The sequence below is a fragment of the Anopheles marshallii genome, chromosome X (assembly GCF_943734725.1).
Source record: "Anopheles marshallii chromosome X, idAnoMarsDA_429_01, whole genome shotgun sequence".
Taxonomy (NCBI): Eukaryota; Metazoa; Arthropoda; class Insecta; order Diptera; family Culicidae; genus Anopheles; species Anopheles marshallii.
In genome coordinates, this window is record NC_071325.1 from 8,122,030 (window position 1) to 8,139,661 (window position 17,632).

A 17,632-nucleotide genomic window follows, 5' to 3' on the forward strand; every position below is an offset into this window, starting at 1 on the left:
GGGAGGGACCAGTTAAGCGGTGAAGTTAATGTTACACCTGAGTTGGTGATCAGCAACTTCCTGATAGACGTCTACAGCTAGACACTGTGGAATACTGAAGAGCTCCTTGCTTTTGTGCCTAATATCCATGAATATCTTGAGCAACGTTTATTTACATCTTCACCGCAAAAGATTCTTCAATATCTCGATTCTCCAACAGCAAGTCGCCTCAAACTCTCCTCGAGGAAGAAAGGAGTAAAAGGCGAGATGCCTCCAGCATGGACAAACCGGGCCCCGGGTTATGCAAAGCTCGATCCATCGTCTCGTCTGTTGCCGCACGTCACTTGTCGATGCGATACACGCCTGCTGGCTGCACTTCGTCAACCCCCGTGCCAACCAACCGCTGACGCCGCCGACTTGCCCACACCTATCCGGTCTGGGTCATCGCTGGACATTTGGCGAAATGAGCAACAACTACCCGCAATCGCGTCGGCAATCGTGTCGCGTACGCGTACGGGAGATGAGCGACACAATCGGGCAATTTCTATGATCCACGACGCATCGCGTTGCATCACCGGACCAGCACGCTACAGCAGGCTCCGGACCTTTCGTCCGCCCGTATGCAAATGGCAGTCGGCAAAGGCTTATTTATAGCGCCGGGTCGTTCGAGCACGAGTTGAGTGACTTCGGACTTGATGTGGTTCGGGTCAGCGGAGAGATGCTACCGGCACGCTTCCTAATTGTATCCTCCGGCTTTGTCCTCCACGCTACCGTTCGGGGGCACTCGCGGGCGTACCACGTATACTACCGCCGGGTTAGTACCCAACCATCTGTCATTACGCGGGAAAGATGTCTGCCCAAAAGCCGGCCAGGTCACACCAAATCGCGATCGCAAACAACAAGAAACAACAGCCAACCTAACGGAACGAGTGCGAGACACAAAACCACCATTTGGCGAATATCGACTGTTTTTCGGCCACAAATGGGGCCAACTGACCGGCTACCAAACCCAAAAACGACGAACAAAACGGACCCGTTTTGGCGTTGCAACACGCATCTGGACGCTCGGACGGCGGCCACCAAATTGTCATCCACGCCACCATTCAATGGTGTGGGGTAGGGGTGGGGGCCATATCCGAGCTTTGCGACTGCGGAGGAATTTTGCGCAACCGAATGTGCTGCGTGTGTGTGTGTGTGTGTGTGGGCACTAGTGAGCGTGTGCCCCCGCGGGTTCGGTCAGCATGCCAAACACGTTCGCATATTTTATGAATGCGATTAGCGCAAATGCCTTTTTTTCTTGCCTTTCATTCATGCGCACGTAAGCGGAGTTAAGCGTTCGGTACTGTTAAATATCTTCAGCTTGAAAGAATCGTTATTGTGTGTGTGTGTGTGTGGGGAGGGGGCTTTGAGGGGGTGGGTAGAGGGGTAGACATTAAATGAAGTACGCAAAGAGGCGAGGGGAAAACTTACACGGATTATGGAATTTCTCGATTGCTTCAACATCCTGCAGCTTCCCCCGTTCGCGTCGCGCGTATTCTGGCGTTCGGGTTTGGGCCCTCCATTGTTTAATTGTCATTCCATCCGTTTTCATCAATGGATACTGCATAATGAACTGCGCGCAAACTCATTCCTGCTTTCTCCGTCCGCTAGTCTCGCTCGCCATGCGCAACGTGCGAAATCCCGCTACTTCCAACAGGCATCGCAAGGGTATCGTGATCATTTCCGCTTCGGGCGTGCCGGTTGGAATGCACAATGAACAGTTTCAGCCTCTGGACCACCAGTGGCTGGCTGAATTGGGATCGGGGGAATGGGAATGGGCGTGATGCAATAATTATTCATCTGCGTGCAAATTGCTCCTAATCGCTCGTTCTGCTGATCCTCTCTTAACCATCATTGAAATCCCCGGAAATTGACTCAACATCAACGAAAAAAAAAGAGTTCGATTCATTAGCTTCTTCATACCAGGAGAACCTGAAACGAGATAACACTCGACTAGTGTTGGATAATTCTGTTTTAGATTCATGAATCTGAAGGAATCTTTGAACAGAATTGATGAATCTGAATCATTATTCCATGAGGATTTATGAATCCATGAAGATTCATGAATATTTGAGGATTCATGAATCTCTGAGGATTCATGACTCTTTGAGGATTCATGACTCTTTGAGGATTTATGACTCTCTGAAGTTTCATGAATCTTTGAGGATCTCGATGTTCCATGTCTCTCTGAGGTTTCATGAATCTTTTGAGAGAGTACTTCTGATTTGACCGACTCCTCGTTAAAGATTCTTATGAATGACTCCTCGCAAAAGGTTCAATAAGCGCAACACCATTTTAAACTATTCTAATAATCGTTACAGCGGTCCCTTTTTTGCATATGCTTAGAGATCTTTTACTACAGCCTGTAGCACAAAGGACGACTCTTTTTGTAGAATAACAGTTTAATTTGTAGATAGATTTGGAAGAGATCTTCTTGGCCAAATTTAACATATTTTCGAATAATTGAATATCTCAAGGTAACTCTATCTTCTCATTGCATTGTAGAGAACAGAGGGGAGATCTTCAACGTCAGGATGACGTTTACTAACATATTCCATGCCTTCAATACCTACAGTAGTTTTAAGATTTGTAAGCAGAAGTGCTCTGAAGTTCTTCGGGGAATTTCAGCGTCTTTCGTGAGCTCCTCAGTAAGTCTTCAATGTTATTGTGCTTCAATTCTCAAACGTTAACTATTGGCGAAGTTCACAAGCTTACCAACGGTTGGTTCTTCGGTGACATTTAACTGAGTAGCCTCAGAACATTCTAAGGCAGACCTATGTTTCAAAAAATGCAGCGAGTTCCAGGATCTCTAAGTCTTCTTCATTGAAAGGGATATTTTCGGTAGCATTGAGCGCAAAAAAAAATCGTTACAAAAAGAACGAGTTGATCCGTTTAAAAGGAGGTAACCCTGTCAGCTGATCAAAAGTACGTTGTGACATTATGAGACACTCCCGAACTTTCGTGTCGCCCAACGTCAAAACATTATTACGAACGGACGGCATGTGTTGCGAGGGGGGGTTTCGCAAACCACCAGGGACGAGCTGAGACAGCTTCCTCAAACAGCTGATCGATGGACGCAATGGTAAAGCGTAACGGTCTTGGACGTGTGCTTTGGTACGATCAGCTCGGACAGACGAACCCCGCCGGAAGGCGCGTTGAAACAGCGGAAGGATAGCGGTAGGAAGAGTGGGAGGGGGGTGGGGGAACGTACATCCTTTTTTTTTCTTTCTTCCTACTGCCGGGAAGATTATGTTGCCCGTTCCCGCCAGCCAACGTATTCCTAACACCTGCTGCAGTTTTGGCTTTGCATCGTGAAATGAAATTAACAAAAAACCACACACACACACACGCACAGAGGCAGAACAGAGTCAGAAGAAATGGGGGATAAAGCAACTGGCACAATAATGCCTGGCCCGGCCTTCTGCGTCCGTGCTGATCTGTAAAGGTATCACCGTCACCTGCCCTGCTGAAGCTATCAAACCGCGCACGCGCAGCTACAAAACACTACCACCCCCCCCCCCCCCCCCCTCTCCCCGTTCCCCTCACCTTTCCATCCCCTCTTCATCCAGATTCCACCCGGCAAACGGGAGATCAATAAGCGGGATGTTTTGATGGGTTTTATTTTTTTTCCCCGTTCTCCTGTTTTTTCCTCCCCCCAAACTTTTCTGTTTCGTTTCGTTAGTGCGACGCTTTTTGACCACTTTCGAGGTTACATTTTACGCACAGCTTCTAGCCCTGTGCTGCATGTGTGTTGTCGGGTTCGGGTGGTGGATGAGGTGAGTTGATCTTTTTTGTTCTATTTTTTTGTGGCAGGGGGGGGGGGGTGTAGCTGAGCGGGGGCTGATATGATCGCGCACGTGCCCTGCCCGAGAGCGATCTTTTGTAAATAACGCACCAACCCGAAGTATTGCGGTGCGGCTACGTTGAAATGTAGTATTGTAATCGATACCGTGTTTTAGTGTGATTAAATACCGACATTTGACACATTGTAAGATGTTTTTTTTTATTCTTATTTTTATTATTGTATACATTTTTTAGAAGAAAAAACCTCAATAAACCAAAAATGAACACAGATCAATTTCAATTATTTATTTTTCATTTATTTTTTTTTCTTTAGCACGGCCCGGCCGTATCGAATTATTTACTTCTCTGTTTATTTATTAAATTATTTTATTTATCAACGTAAGCAAAAAAAATCCTACGTACGATGACAGGAAATTTGTTGCAAAACAAGGAAAAAATAACAACATTCGTTTAGCATTCACGGTACGGTCTTTCGAATGTCCGCCGATTGGTGTGTTGCCGACCCCTGGCGATAGTGCAGGCCAAATATACGGGTCTTATAGTTTATAGTTATGTTTGTATAAAGAAAAGCCCTAAAAAGCCAGTTAATCGTCTTTGAAGTGTTTGTACAGGAGAGGTTGCAAAGAAATCTCCAGAGCCTCCAATACATCCGATCTGCATAAACAGACAATGTGCGCTATCAGCTTGCGAATGCTTGAAATATGCGGCATTATCGACCCGCGTCTGTTACGCGCAACCATACCACAACTCCAAACGACCAACAGAGATCAACCGCTTCTCCCGGCACCCATTTGCCGACGTCCACCAGGCTCCAGAACTCCGGCGTGGTTTTGTCTCCTGTTCCGCTCTCTGTCGCGCGCGTTCCGCTGTCAACCGGCATCCCGTGAGCGGTACGCAGATCATCACAATTCATTTATAATTCAATAAACACCTGTACCCGCGCCACCAGCTGATCATCATTAAGGCGAGCGAGCACACTATTAAGCGGCGGAAGTCAGCAGCACCGTCTGCCGGGCTAAGCCCGGGATCGGTTACGGTGGCGACTGGGCGAGGGAACGGGCCCGAGGTAATGACCGATCGGGACGGAGAGAACACACAGCGTGGCAGAACGAGCCGGAGCGAAAGAGAGAGAGAGAGAGAGCCGTGCATGCAGGCAGGTAGAATTAGGCGCAGCCCAAATGTGCGGTCGGTGTCTGGTGTCCCGCATCGCCCGAAATTGCGCCCGCTGGATGTGAGATCTCAACACACTCCCGCTCGCCAGACTGTGGGCTAATGAATTCTCGCCCCGGCGCCCCTTTGCACGTCCCTGCACGTTGGCTCATCTCCGGACCCAGGCAGGCTCCCGATTGCCACCATTAGCCGCGCGCTCGGTTGTCGTCTGTTGTCTTGCGCGGTCTTTCCACCCCCCGCGCTTGCCCGGCAGCTTCCGTGCTGGTTGCATCGCCCGCTCAATCAGCTGACCGTGTACGAGCCCCTGCGGGAAACCCCAGCATCGGATCCTGCCCCCGGGAGGCTCAGCCTCAGATAGTGCGCGTGCTCAGCTGCGTCTGTCGTGGATGCCGGGAAACCACGAAACGAAACGGTGGAAAAGGGGGAGAAAACCCTACACATCCCAAACGGCAGCAGGTGCAAACGCCACCAATACGCACTTGTGCGCATGCGGCAAGATGAAGCGAGCGAGATACTGACAGTGGACGAGCAAACAAAGGAATCGAGCACGTGCGCAACGGCAGGTTCATCTGCTCATCTTCAACTTCTCCTTTCGCCGGTCGCTCTCTCTCTCTCTCTCACACACACCATCACCGAAAGATGCGAAGCATCGCTTCATCCGCAACAGGGCAGCGTGTTTTTTGTTGTTGTTTATTGTTAATTTCATTCTGTCCGACCGCTTCTCTGCACCGTGCGACAGCTTGTAGCGGGCTCCAGGGGGTACAGGTCGTCGACACGGCCGACAGAAAGAAAGTCCTTGCGCTGGAATGGGAAGGGTCAGGGAAGCGGTCCAGGATAACGGTGTCCAGTGTGATCGGTGTCAGGAGTTTTCCTTCCTCCCGAAGGGAACGATCCTCCAGACCACGCCAAACACGAGGGTCGTGACATGTATCAGGTGTGCTGGTGTGCAATCCAACGTGACGTCTCTGCGGTATTGAGTGTGTCATTGATTCATACGGTTGTATCATTAGCGCAAAATGCGTGTTGTGACATCTGCTGCAACCTCAGGAAGAAAAAACTGTATGTTGGCTGTCAGCGCGCACAGTGTGTTGGTTCAATTGTTTACCAGTTGTTGCTGTATTTTTGTATATTCTTTAGAAGTTGTCTGGCATTCCGGCACTAGCATCAGGTATTCGAGAATCTTCTGGATCCCGCTTCTGGAATTGGAATTGAGACTCAAAAAGTCTGGATAAGAATTCGTCAATGATTCCTTGGTTGAGATCCATCTGAATGCCGCAAGTTGGAAGATCTTGATGTTTAGACCAAAATCTTGGTTCTTCGTCTAATATGGTGATCTTAAAAGGGAATTTCTCACCTGTCATGATAGGATTCCGTGATTGAGATCCACTTTATTCTTAGTAAATTGAATTAGTCCCTTAGACTGCCGAAAGTTGCAAGATCTTGATGTTTAGACCAAAATTTTGGATCTTCGTCTAATATGGTGATCTTTTAAGGGAATTTATCACCTGTCATGATTCGATTCCGTGATTAAGATCCACTTTATTCTTAGTAAATGGAATTAGTCCCTTTGTATGCCGTAAGTTCCAAGATCTTGATGTTTAGACCAAAATCTTGGTTCTTCGTCTAATATGGTGATCTTTTAAGGGAATGTCTCAATTGTCATGATTGGATTCCGTGATTGAGATCCACTTTATTCTTAGTAAATGGAATTAGTCCCTTTGAATGCCGTAAATTGCAAGATCTTGATGTTTAGACCAAAATCTTGGTTCCTCGTCTAATATGATGATCTTTTAAGGGAATTCCTCACCTGTCATGATTGGATTCCGTGATTGAGATCCACTTTATTCTTAGTAAATGGAATTAGTCCCTTTGAATGCCGTAAGTTGCAAGATCTTGATGTTTAGACCAAAATCTTGGTTCCTCGTCTAATATGGTGATCTTTTAAGGGAATTTCTCACCTGTCATGATAGGATTCCGTGATTGAGATCCACTTTATTCTTAGTAAATGGAATTAGTCCCTTAGACTGCCGTAAGTTGCATGATCTTGATGTTTAGACCAAAATCTTGGTTCTTCGTCTAATATGATGATCTTTTAAGGGAATTTCTCATCTGTCATGATTGGATTCCGTGATTGAGATCCACTTTATTCTAAGTAAATGGAATTAGTCCCTTTCAATGCCGAAAGTTCCAAGATCTTGATGTTTAGACCAAAATCTTGGTTCTTCGTCTAATATGGTGATCTTTTAAGGGAATGTCTCACCTGTCATGATAGGATTCCGTGATTGAGATCCACTTTATTGTTAGTAAATGGAATTAATCCCTTTCAATGCCGTAAATTGCAAGATCTTGATGTTTAGACCAAAATCTTGGTTCTTCGTCTACTATGGTGATCTTCAAAGGGAATTTTGTGAAAAATTCATACGCTGTCAAGGTTTTTTCCGAAGAAGAGTACGGATTGGATTAGGAGCATCGATCCCTCGGGTAATCCGGATCAGTTGAGCAGCAGATCGATCAGAGATCCTGAAAGATTTACTTATTTGATGCTATTGCTTTTTGAGAGTCTGCTATATAAACATTGTCTAATGTCTAATTCTTTAATGAAAAAAATAAATAAAGCGAGAGTAGTAGTGAGAGTAGTGGAAGCTATCAACCAATAAAGTACCTCTGCTCAGTACCATATTAACATGGCTATGATATCAACCTCGTCTTCGTCTACCGTTAGTCTATTTACATGATTATGCCGCACGTCGAACATTCACAAAACATTCCAAAAATGTCCAAAGCTCCAAACTCGCCCCAAAAACCACCATGCCTCCCCCCTCCTGTTCAACCTCATTTGCCCGGATCCCGGTGCGGATCAATCAAAGGTGGCCATACCGACGCACGCTCGATGCCAGCGTCTATCCAGCGGACAGGAAAGGGCAACCCCGACCCCAGCCCGCTGTCACAGATCTGAGTGGCTGATCGATCATCGGAATAGTGGAGTGCGGGTGGTAGAGATTCACTCATAAACGACCTCCCTTTCTTATATCTCCAAACGCCACACGCGCTACTGTGCCACGTCCAACCAGTGTCCCCATTTACCCGGGAAAGGAAATCTTCGTTTCTCGCTCCGTGTGTCTCTTCTGATGGAGCTAAAAGCAGCGTCCAATGCGGGGTTGATTGGTATGTGGAGTTGTGGCGTTATTGTATTTGTTTTTTGTTTCTTCAACGACAACCCATCGCTACAAAACGCAACTGGTGACAGCGTTTGGCGATAGGGAGACAGAGAGAAACAATCCGGGGAAATCATAAATAAACCTATTAAACGCGCTGAGCTTACCGTGGTTGTGTGCCGTACGTGAATCACAATACTAATGAGCTGCTGAGGGGTCTTTCACTTGACTTTCCACTCGAACTGTAAACTCGCGATCACTGAAGATAAGGGCACCAAGGAAGAAAAAAAAAATGCGATACGTTAATGTTTCGTTCTCTAGAAAACAAAAAAAAACCCCGTTGAGACATTTTACCTCACGTGTGTGTGTGTGTCTAAAGCGTGTCCTTTTTCCCCTCTGCCCAACTGCCGAACTTACGATCCTGCGAGAGCTTGAGTAGCCGAGAGCACAACCGTAGGCCACGCCCCTGGATGTCATCTCCTGTGATTGGATGGCTTGGTTGTGTTGGGAACCGTTGGGGATGCTGCGAGCACGAGATGCGAGAGGACGTTATGTGTGGATGCTGTGATTGGTTGCAGCGCACACGGAGTGGAAAGGGCAAATGTGAGAGCACCCGTCACGCGCTCAACTGAAAAGAGTTAAATGAGTGGAAGAAAGGAAACTTGCCGAAATTTGTTATTCAGAGATTTGACAGGCTTTTAGTGAAATGTTTTCGTTATGTTTAAGTTAATAGGAATATTGATATGAGTTTTTTTTTAATAAACATATAATAAACGCATGCATTGTATAAAAAATCCATTTCGCCTAATTATTTATTATGCCGAAAAGAACTGCAAGCATAGAGGTAATTGAACGAAAGATGTTTTTTTTCCTGGAATTCTAAGCGTTGTAGGCCGCCAAGAAAATGTTTTCGTTAGTCCTGCCCTACATGCGCTAACCAAAATCACTCAAACCATAACTTTTACCGTCTTTTTGTTTTTACTACATAATCGGTGGTATGATGGTCAAAAATCCCATTCTGGACCAATCCACCGTACGCAGGACTGTCTATCCAGCTACGGGTAAATAAAGTCACGGAAAGCCAGAAATGGCAGGCCAAATACGACACGTCCTGTTTGCTTTCAATTCCCACCTGGACTGTGATGCCCATATGCAACGTATCATTTTAACATGAGTACTTCAAATTACACATAATCTGTTCTTAACAATCTTGCGTCAGATTATACCCCCTGCCGGAACCAATCCAGGAACAAATATCCAGGTTACGGGTAAATACAGTTAAAAAAAAGCCAGAACTAGCACACCTATATCTCTTGAGATTTTGCTCAACTTGTGTAAGGGACTACTGATGTACACGGCTAAAAAACAGTAATTGGCTCTACTAAAAATCGTCTCGTCCCGTAAAAAATCCAAACATGGACGGTAATAATTCTGCAATCACAAACCCGAAATATTCGATGAGGTAGAATGATTAACATGATGGTGGAAGCTAATCGGGCTTTGCTGGAGTAATTTGAACTGACGATTGTTACAGGGTATCCCGCAATGTTTTGAATCGGTCCCGAGATTTTTTTATTACGTCCTAGTTATTTTTGAATCCGTCCCGAGAATGTTTGCGAATGCGATAGCGTATTCAAAAATTGATGGGACGCAATCGAAATACCTTGGGAAATTGTCAACAAAAAAAATTCGGGATAACATGTACCTACAATTTAACCGAGCCTTCCATTCTAAAGATGTTTCCTGAAGCTTATGGCGATATTTTGACAACATTTGAATTAAAAATTGATCACATCTTGACCACTATTTAACCACAATTCAATTACAATTCGACATAATTCGACCACATTTACAATTCGACCACAATTTGACTACATTTGAACCTAAATTTGACCACAATTCGACCACAATTTCACCGCAATTCGACATTTACCGAACAGATTTACATTTCTGCATATTTTGCCTATTTGCATTTGATGGCATCTTGACTATCGGAACTTGGATTTACAAAATTCTACGTCTCCAGACACCCGGTACCTTGAGAATGATACATTTTTATAGTGTTTATAATTCAATATAAACTCAGTTGAACACGACCTGTGGTAACTCGTGAAAATCTGTACCAAATAACTCAATCAAAAAGGGCAGAATATATTAATCGTAGTTGTTACTGCATTTGGCATCGCTTCCACTATATCACCGAGTGAGAGGAAACTCATTTCGAAAATCTCTTAAAAATACCGGTTGAAAACTGTTGAGAAACGTGTGGCAACTGATACGCAAGAAAAACTGTAAAAAGCAACCATTCCTAATCGTCCGTGGTAAAAATTTTAGTTCCATAAAAAATAACTTCCAATAATAAAACCACAGTACTCATCGAATGCAGTTGCATTGTTAGCGCTGGGATCATAGTAGACATTTAAAGGGGAAATTTTGCAGCAAAAATACGAAATGATGAGTGCACCACACAGAAAATGATCCAAGAGTGTGCGAAATAACGTTACCATGGAAACGTTACGGCGTTACGTTACTACCAACTACAGTTTGTATAGCGATGGCTACTTGATCATCGACAGACTTCCGTATTGGGTTCAACATTGGCCGGAATCATACTATAAGACCCTCTCTACATTGTTAGCGACTGTCGCATTTGCGACTGCGACAAAAGTAGCTCAATTTTCATAAACAATTTTTGCGACTTTTCGAGCTGTCAAAGTTTGTTTACATTTTCACATTATTGGAGTACAGACAGTTCCGGAGATACGCTATAACCCGGGAAAAATACGCGCATCTCGAATTTCCGCATAAGTTGAATCCGGGAGTAAAAACGTTTATACTTCAAAGTTAGATGGTCGACTCTGTTCTTAAGTTATTCAGCAAACCAAGCTACTTTTTGAAAGCATACATTACAATGAACAAAAAACAAATGTTTTATATGACGAAAGAAGCTATTTTAGACGAATTTTACACCATTTTTTTTTGTTTTTGCTTGGATTTTATCCTATAATGTAACTCAGCTGTCAAATTTCCAAAAACCGCGTACCTCCGAATCCGCGTATAAGAGCAACCGCGTATCTCGGGGACTGCCTGTATTAGAATTATTTCGTAGCAGTGCGGCTTAGCAGGAACGCCTCGTAAATAAAGAAAAAACGAAATCTTCTTTACAAATTACCAAAATGAATATACCAATACGATTTATGTTCATTCTTGCGAGACAAAATATCTTAAGGATAAGGAAATAACCAAACAATACAAGGAGACACCCGGTAGTTTTCCGGTAGATGACAAGTTTGAGTTTGAGCTTATATAAACTATTTTATATTTACCCAGAAACATTTGTTAACTGATGTGTGCACTTAGCCGGTCATAATTTAATGTCTATTTCTTTCGCTTTTGCTTTAAACGCATATTATGGGAATTTATCAGGGGAGCTCGATGGATGAACAAAGGCAACGTAGGAGGTATGTAGAACGCTCCCCGACATTCAAGCATATAATTAACAGGACACCAGGGATAAATATTTATAATACTATCAATAAATTTACGTACAGTACAAATTCACACATATTATTTGAAATAACAATATTCAGTATAGTGTTGACTAACAGGAAATATAAACTAATAATTATAATATATTTTGAATATTAAATTGATTAGGGATTTATTCTAGCGAATGACAACGCAGAATACAAAAAAAACATCACTTGAATTCACTCCACATAGGCTCACGAAGGTAAGTTTATTAATAATCAACAAACCGAAATAGCCGTACAATTCGAATCGTTTCATTTGGATAATAAGCCAACTGTCCTAAAAACGCAAGTGCCAAATAATACAGCTTTTGCGACCATATTAGTTGGTGAAAATGTGCCGTCTCTGGCACATGTTGTTGCAAGACACGGCACTTGACGGCTATTTGAGTTGTTCAGGAGCATTTTCTAAGTAGGAATAAATATTGCAGTTCAAATGCTTGTCGACAACAAAGCCGGCACACACCGTGCACCGCATCGCAGTTGGTAGCTCGTTAACAAAAGTGTACAAGTGATGCTGCATCAAGAGAATCTTAGGTGTGTGCACAAAAAAAAAAACGACCACAGTCCGATATTGTGATGATGCCGAAATGGCAGACCAACGAAAGGTTTCCTATTCCCATTCGCTGTCTGCCTGTTGCCAGTTTTCTATGAACGGTTTGTCCAGCGCATTGATCATCAGATGGCCACAGTACAGACACTCGGACGAGATGATTGCTTCGATTTCGCCCTTGAGCTTTTCCTTATGCGAACCGTTCTGCACGGTTGCGGCATCCTGTGTGGTGGACGTGCCTCCCGCTGCTGCTGCCGTACCACCCTCCGCTAGGTGCTGTGTCGCGGCAAGGTTTTGCTTTAGCATCGTTAACCGTTCCGCCGTTGCAGTGGCTACAACAGAATCGCACATTAATCAAATACAAAACAGCAAACCTGCTGTAACAGTGCATACTCACACAAATACGGCACCACCTGACGCTCGAGACAGTCGGCATGGAATTTGTGTCCACAGTGAAAGACAAAGAACGGTTTCAGCAACAGATAGACGCTGCAGACGGCACACTGCTCCTGTGCACTGATCGTGACCGACCGGCCGCGGAATGTTTGCAGCTCCTGGCGCACCCGGTTAGCCGATTTGGCCGACTCCTCCATATCGCGGCGCTGCTCCTGGATCTTCACGTTGTACTCCTTCAGCGAACGGCAGATCGCCTCCTTGAAGTGATCGATACGCTGAAAGTCGGAAAAGTACGGAAGCAGATCCTCGATGCGCAGCTGATCACACTCCTGCAGTATGCCAAGCGCACGCTGCACCTCCTCATCGCGCGTGCCTCGTATCTCGTGTTCCGCAATCAGCAGCCAGAGTCGCTTGCGTAGCGCCCGGTAGGTCGGTTGAGCGGCCGTTTGACGGGCGAGTTGCCGGGCCGCCTCAGGGTCGTCCAGCGTCAGGGCGAGCCGTACCGCCGGTACCCACATCTCCAGCAGACAGTGCAGAAAGACGCTCGCCGGTCGGATATCGTGGCGCAGTGCAATCCGTAGCGCATAGTGCGGATCGTAGTGTACCATCGTCGTGTCTCGACCCTGTGACTCGAGGAACGTTAGCAACTGGTCCGGGAAATGCACCCCGTACAGCTGGATGAGATAGTTGTGCAGGGCCGATTCGGCGCAGCCGCGCGAATGGATGCAGTACTCGAGGTAGCGCACCGTTTCGTGCGCATGCTGCACCGTATCGAGACAGAGCAGTGCCGGCATCAGCCGTACCGGATCGAGCCGATGGCCTTGACCGATCAGCATACCGACCGTTGCAGTCGGCAACATCTCCATCGCGATCGGTGCGTACTGGTAGACGAGTTCCGGTCGATTCTGGGCACTCAATACCGCGAGGGCATCCTCATACCGGCCCTGATTGATGTACTGCTGGATGACGGACTCGTAGTCCTGGTTGATCGTTGTCAGGGCGGTTAGATTGTGCGTATCGCCGTACGATGCCATCAGATCGTAGATGGCGGTACGGTTACGACGCACGCAGGCCATCACAGGCCGGCTGGCCATGAACGCCTCGAACTGCTTCTGCAGATCACGTGTAGCCTTCTCACCGCCGACCCGCTGGTGTGACAGCTCCACCAGAAACAGCTGCACGATCCACACGATCAGCATTGTGATTTGGGTCATCTCGTGCGGTTTTAGCTGCCCGAGCCGATTGCGAAGGTATAGCAGCAGCGCCTGGTTGCAGTTCTTCTGCAGGAACTTCAGGCATACCTCCTCGAAGCTGAGCTGCGTTTCGGAGAAGATGGCAGCTGCTTGCAGGTAGTCGCTGGCATAAAAGTACGACTGGGCTTGTTTCACCAGCACGATATCTCGGTGTGCAGGATTTTTGTTACAGTATTGTAAGGCGAGATCGAACTTTTGGCGGTCTGCGTAAAGTCTCCATGCGTTACGCTGCTCGTTCACAATCTGTAAACGAAAAAAAATTAGCGCTTTCGATAGAGCGACAACCATTCTGTTCAATTCTTCTTTCAAAAAAGCTAGATTAATACCTTATACCGAAAGATAAGCTTGTTGCTGTACACGAACGTCACATTCGAGCGGACATCCTTGACGATGTTAATCAATCGGCCGTACTGCTCGACGAAGTACTCCTCATATACGACCTGATAGTCAAGCAGCGAGATAGCACTGACGTGGTCGGCATATAGCAGTAGCGCATGGAAATCTGTCAATATGAACGAGAGCGGACAGTTCCCACGCGGTGTGACTTTGTGCGAGTTGGTTGCTGGCGGTACAAAGCGCGGTTCCGGGTATGTGATCAGCTCCTTCTGCACCACAAACTGTGGTTGATTGATGGCCGGATCAATTTCTTGATAGTTGATACCGTGCTCGGTCAGGCAGCCGAAACTCTTTGGGAAGTCTTCCTCGTAGTTGAACACCAGCTTCGGCCAGCTGCCGGTTGTTGGGCCTTTGCCACCACCCGCCGATAGTTCCTCGAAATCCCGCAGCTGGTCGTCTACGTTTTGGTACGGGCTAAATACCTTCTGAAGGTAACCGCCCAGCTTGAGTTCCTGGGCAGCGGTCATCGTGGACGAAGCCATTGTTCCATTGCCGGACGATCGAATCGTGTTGTGGAACTTGTACAATCGATCCACCGTCAACACCAGCACGATACAGTGCAGATGCTTCTGTTCCGTCTTGAGATAAAACTCGAGCCCGGTTATTGGGCGCGGTTCACCTTTGCCAACGTCAAAAGCAACCCGGACATTGTTCTGTATGAGCTTATCGCCACTTTCGAACCCAACTTCCGCCTCCCAAATAACGCCATGAGCCGTACCGAGCAATATCGGGCCGGTACTAGTCTCGGACGTGTTGACGTGATTAAAACCAATTGCCGTAATCTCGTGATCTTTCAGCTTGGTGATGAACTTCGGCTTGAAGCTATTGCGCTGCAGATACAGCAATTCTGGCGTAAAACCGCTTGACTTGGGTAGGAAGGTTAGGAAAAGATGCGTGCCGAGTGGATCCAGGTAGATGCTGGATGGGCGTAAACCACCGATCGTCTTGTCGATCGGTACCTCTGTAAATTTGCCCGGTTGCTTCAGGTTCATACGCAGCACAGTCAGATTGGTCATCAGCATCATCAGCCAATCGTTCTGTACGGACAGGTACAGGATGCCAGACGGTAGGTTTAGGTTCATTTTCTGCTTGGTGAATATCGGCACCTCCTTTCGTGTCCGTACACTCACATAACCGGACGTTTTCGGCCCGACACACATATTCACATCGGTGGAGCTTTCCCGTATCAGGTCGCTCGAGTACTGGTCGAACATGGACGCCATCGTTCCGGGGAGCGATTTCCCTTCACCGACAGACAGATGGTTGCACTACCCTACGAACTTGTTCAATCGCTTTCACTGGGTGGAAAATAGTCACAAAAACACAACAGCGAACATTACTGCCCACAGCAGTGAATCACTCTTCTGTATAGAACGGTCGATAAAACTGTGACCAGCCAGCACAACCCAAAATAAACTCAACTATCAACTGTCAGCATATAATCGTCAACATTCAGAAAATGCAATTTGCTTGAAAAATATGTTCCTAAGTTTGACTTTCTTTCAAACGGATATTTTCGGAGCATTTTGTATTTTTGCTAACCAATTTAGACATCTCGTTGGAAGTGCGTTTTTTTATGTAACAGTTTAACATTGTTGGTCATCGGTAGCTGATTTGGTTTCCCGTGACGAATTTAAACTTAAAAAGGCGGTACTTCTCCCGGAGCCGGACTCTCCTGTCGGTTATTTAATATAGTTCTGAAAGGTGTCGGCGATTTCGCGGCAGTGGCGAGTTTCCTGGAAACGGGTTGGCCACCTGACCATGTCAACACTACATGCTCAACTGTGAACGGGCCAGGAAGATTTGAACACAAAATCATATCCATCAAAACAAAATGCTATAGTATAAAACTACAAAACTATAATTATTAAAATCAAAGAATATATTCATAAAGTTGGTCATTATACAATTTGTTTAATTTTTTTCATCTTTAAATGGAAAATGACCTGTTTTAAACTTAATTAATCAAAGTGAGATTCTATGTTCTTGGTTTTATCGTGTACAAAAACAAACTCAAATAACGCTCATGCAAGAGCAGGAAAAGCAATACTGAACTGTTGCATTTTTATGTGTTTCTCCTAAAAATTTTATTCCCATCAAATTGTTTTCCATATCAGAATTGAAAGTAGAAGGTAAAGAATAAAATTCGTAAAGAACTACTTCTTCATTTGGTTTCATCAGACATGCTATCGTCTGGAGATGGTAAACGATAATCCTTCACTCCCAACCCCGGTGTAACGCCATCTTCTGTCAGTATAACGTCTACAAATAGATATGGCATTGGTATTCACTTTGTGTGGTTAGTGTGTGTCTTAATTTTGTTATCCGCACCGTGGGAGGGGGCACTATTCGTTTTTTTTTTTTCATTTCGGCGTTCATGCGTTTTTTTTTCTCACTCGCATCCCTTGTTCGTCCTTTACAGCTTATAATTGATTTGGCAATTGCGAAGGTTTATGTTCCAATTTGTAACCTCCCCCTTAGGTGTTCTCCGCGCTCGTAAACCACAACCTAACGAAAGCCCTGGCTAGCAATTTGACCACAGCACCCATTTGCCCAATGTCTAGCACACACTTTACCATTTTAAAATCCTTAATATGCCACTGGGTGGTGGGCCTTGCATGTTACCTTCGATTTTTATCACTACAATCTCCCTTGCTCCTAGACACTCGCATAGAAAAATATCACAATAGAGATAGCTTTAACCTTTTTTTTCTTTTAAACAATAGATATCCAGATGTTCAGCGTGGGTGTGTGTGTTGTGTAAGACTTTGCTTTCAACTACTTTTGGCGCATTTTTGTTCACGTGAATCCTGTTCGTTGCCTGCTGACGAAATATGTAGCATAAACTTGTGAAAAAACGGGGATGGACGACATGAATCTGCTACCATACACATGGACCGTCACGCAACCAACTTGTTACTTGTTACTGTTGCAAACAACGATCTAGTACTTATTCGGTAACCTATCATATATATAGCTTATTGAAATGTTGTGTTCACTACCTTTTTTTTCTCTTTAAATTCATCACACCGCATGACGTCACGTTCGCTTGGGTTATTGTAACAAAATACAATCACACTTTGCGCCGCCATCTTTTTCACAAAATGTTTATGGCCACTCAGAGTTCTGCAACGTTTACATCACAAATGTGACTTTCGAACAATTCAATTAATCGTGCATCATTATCGTTATCGCTTCACCCTTTCACCTTTCTCATAAACCGCCCTCTCGCTGTAATATAGCAGGGTGCACAGTCTAATAGGTTTCCAGCTAGCCTCCGCCTCTCTGATAACTTGTTAAAAAACGAAAACCGTTCCTGGCACGATGAAGTATCTAAAAACCGTTAGTCGAACGCTT

The 17,632-nt window shown here is 45.3% G+C and overlaps 1 protein-coding gene across 1 annotated transcript; it reads right to left on the bottom strand.

The window, feature by feature from the left end:
- Positions 1–12,290: 12,290 nt before the first annotated feature.
- Positions 12,291–15,498, bottom strand: LOC128707918 (vacuolar protein sorting-associated protein 18 homolog). The gene is made up of 3 exons (XM_053802879.1): positions 14,206–15,498; positions 12,628–14,122; positions 12,291–12,562 (listed from the first exon to the last, which is right to left on the bottom strand). The coding sequence occupies exons 1-3, from the start codon at positions 15,496–15,498 to the stop codon at positions 12,291–12,293; spliced, it is 3,060 nt and encodes a 1,019-aa protein (XP_053658854.1).
- Positions 15,499–17,632: the final 2,134 nt, after the last annotated feature.

Bases quoted from the DNA above. Each gene is read 5' to 3' on its own strand.
- LOC128707918 (XM_053802879.1), bottom strand. From the start codon at position 15,498: ATGGCGTCCATGTTCGACCAGTACTCGAGCGACCTGATACGGGAAAGC. The intron at 14,123-14,205 runs GTATTAATCTAG...TTTCGTTTACAG, and splicing joins AGCTTATCTTTCGGTATAAG to ATTGTGAACGAGCAGCGTAA. The intron at 12,563-12,627 runs GTGAGTATGCAC...ATTCTGTTGTAG, and splicing joins TCAGGTGGTGCCGTATTTGT to CCACTGCAACGGCGGAACGG.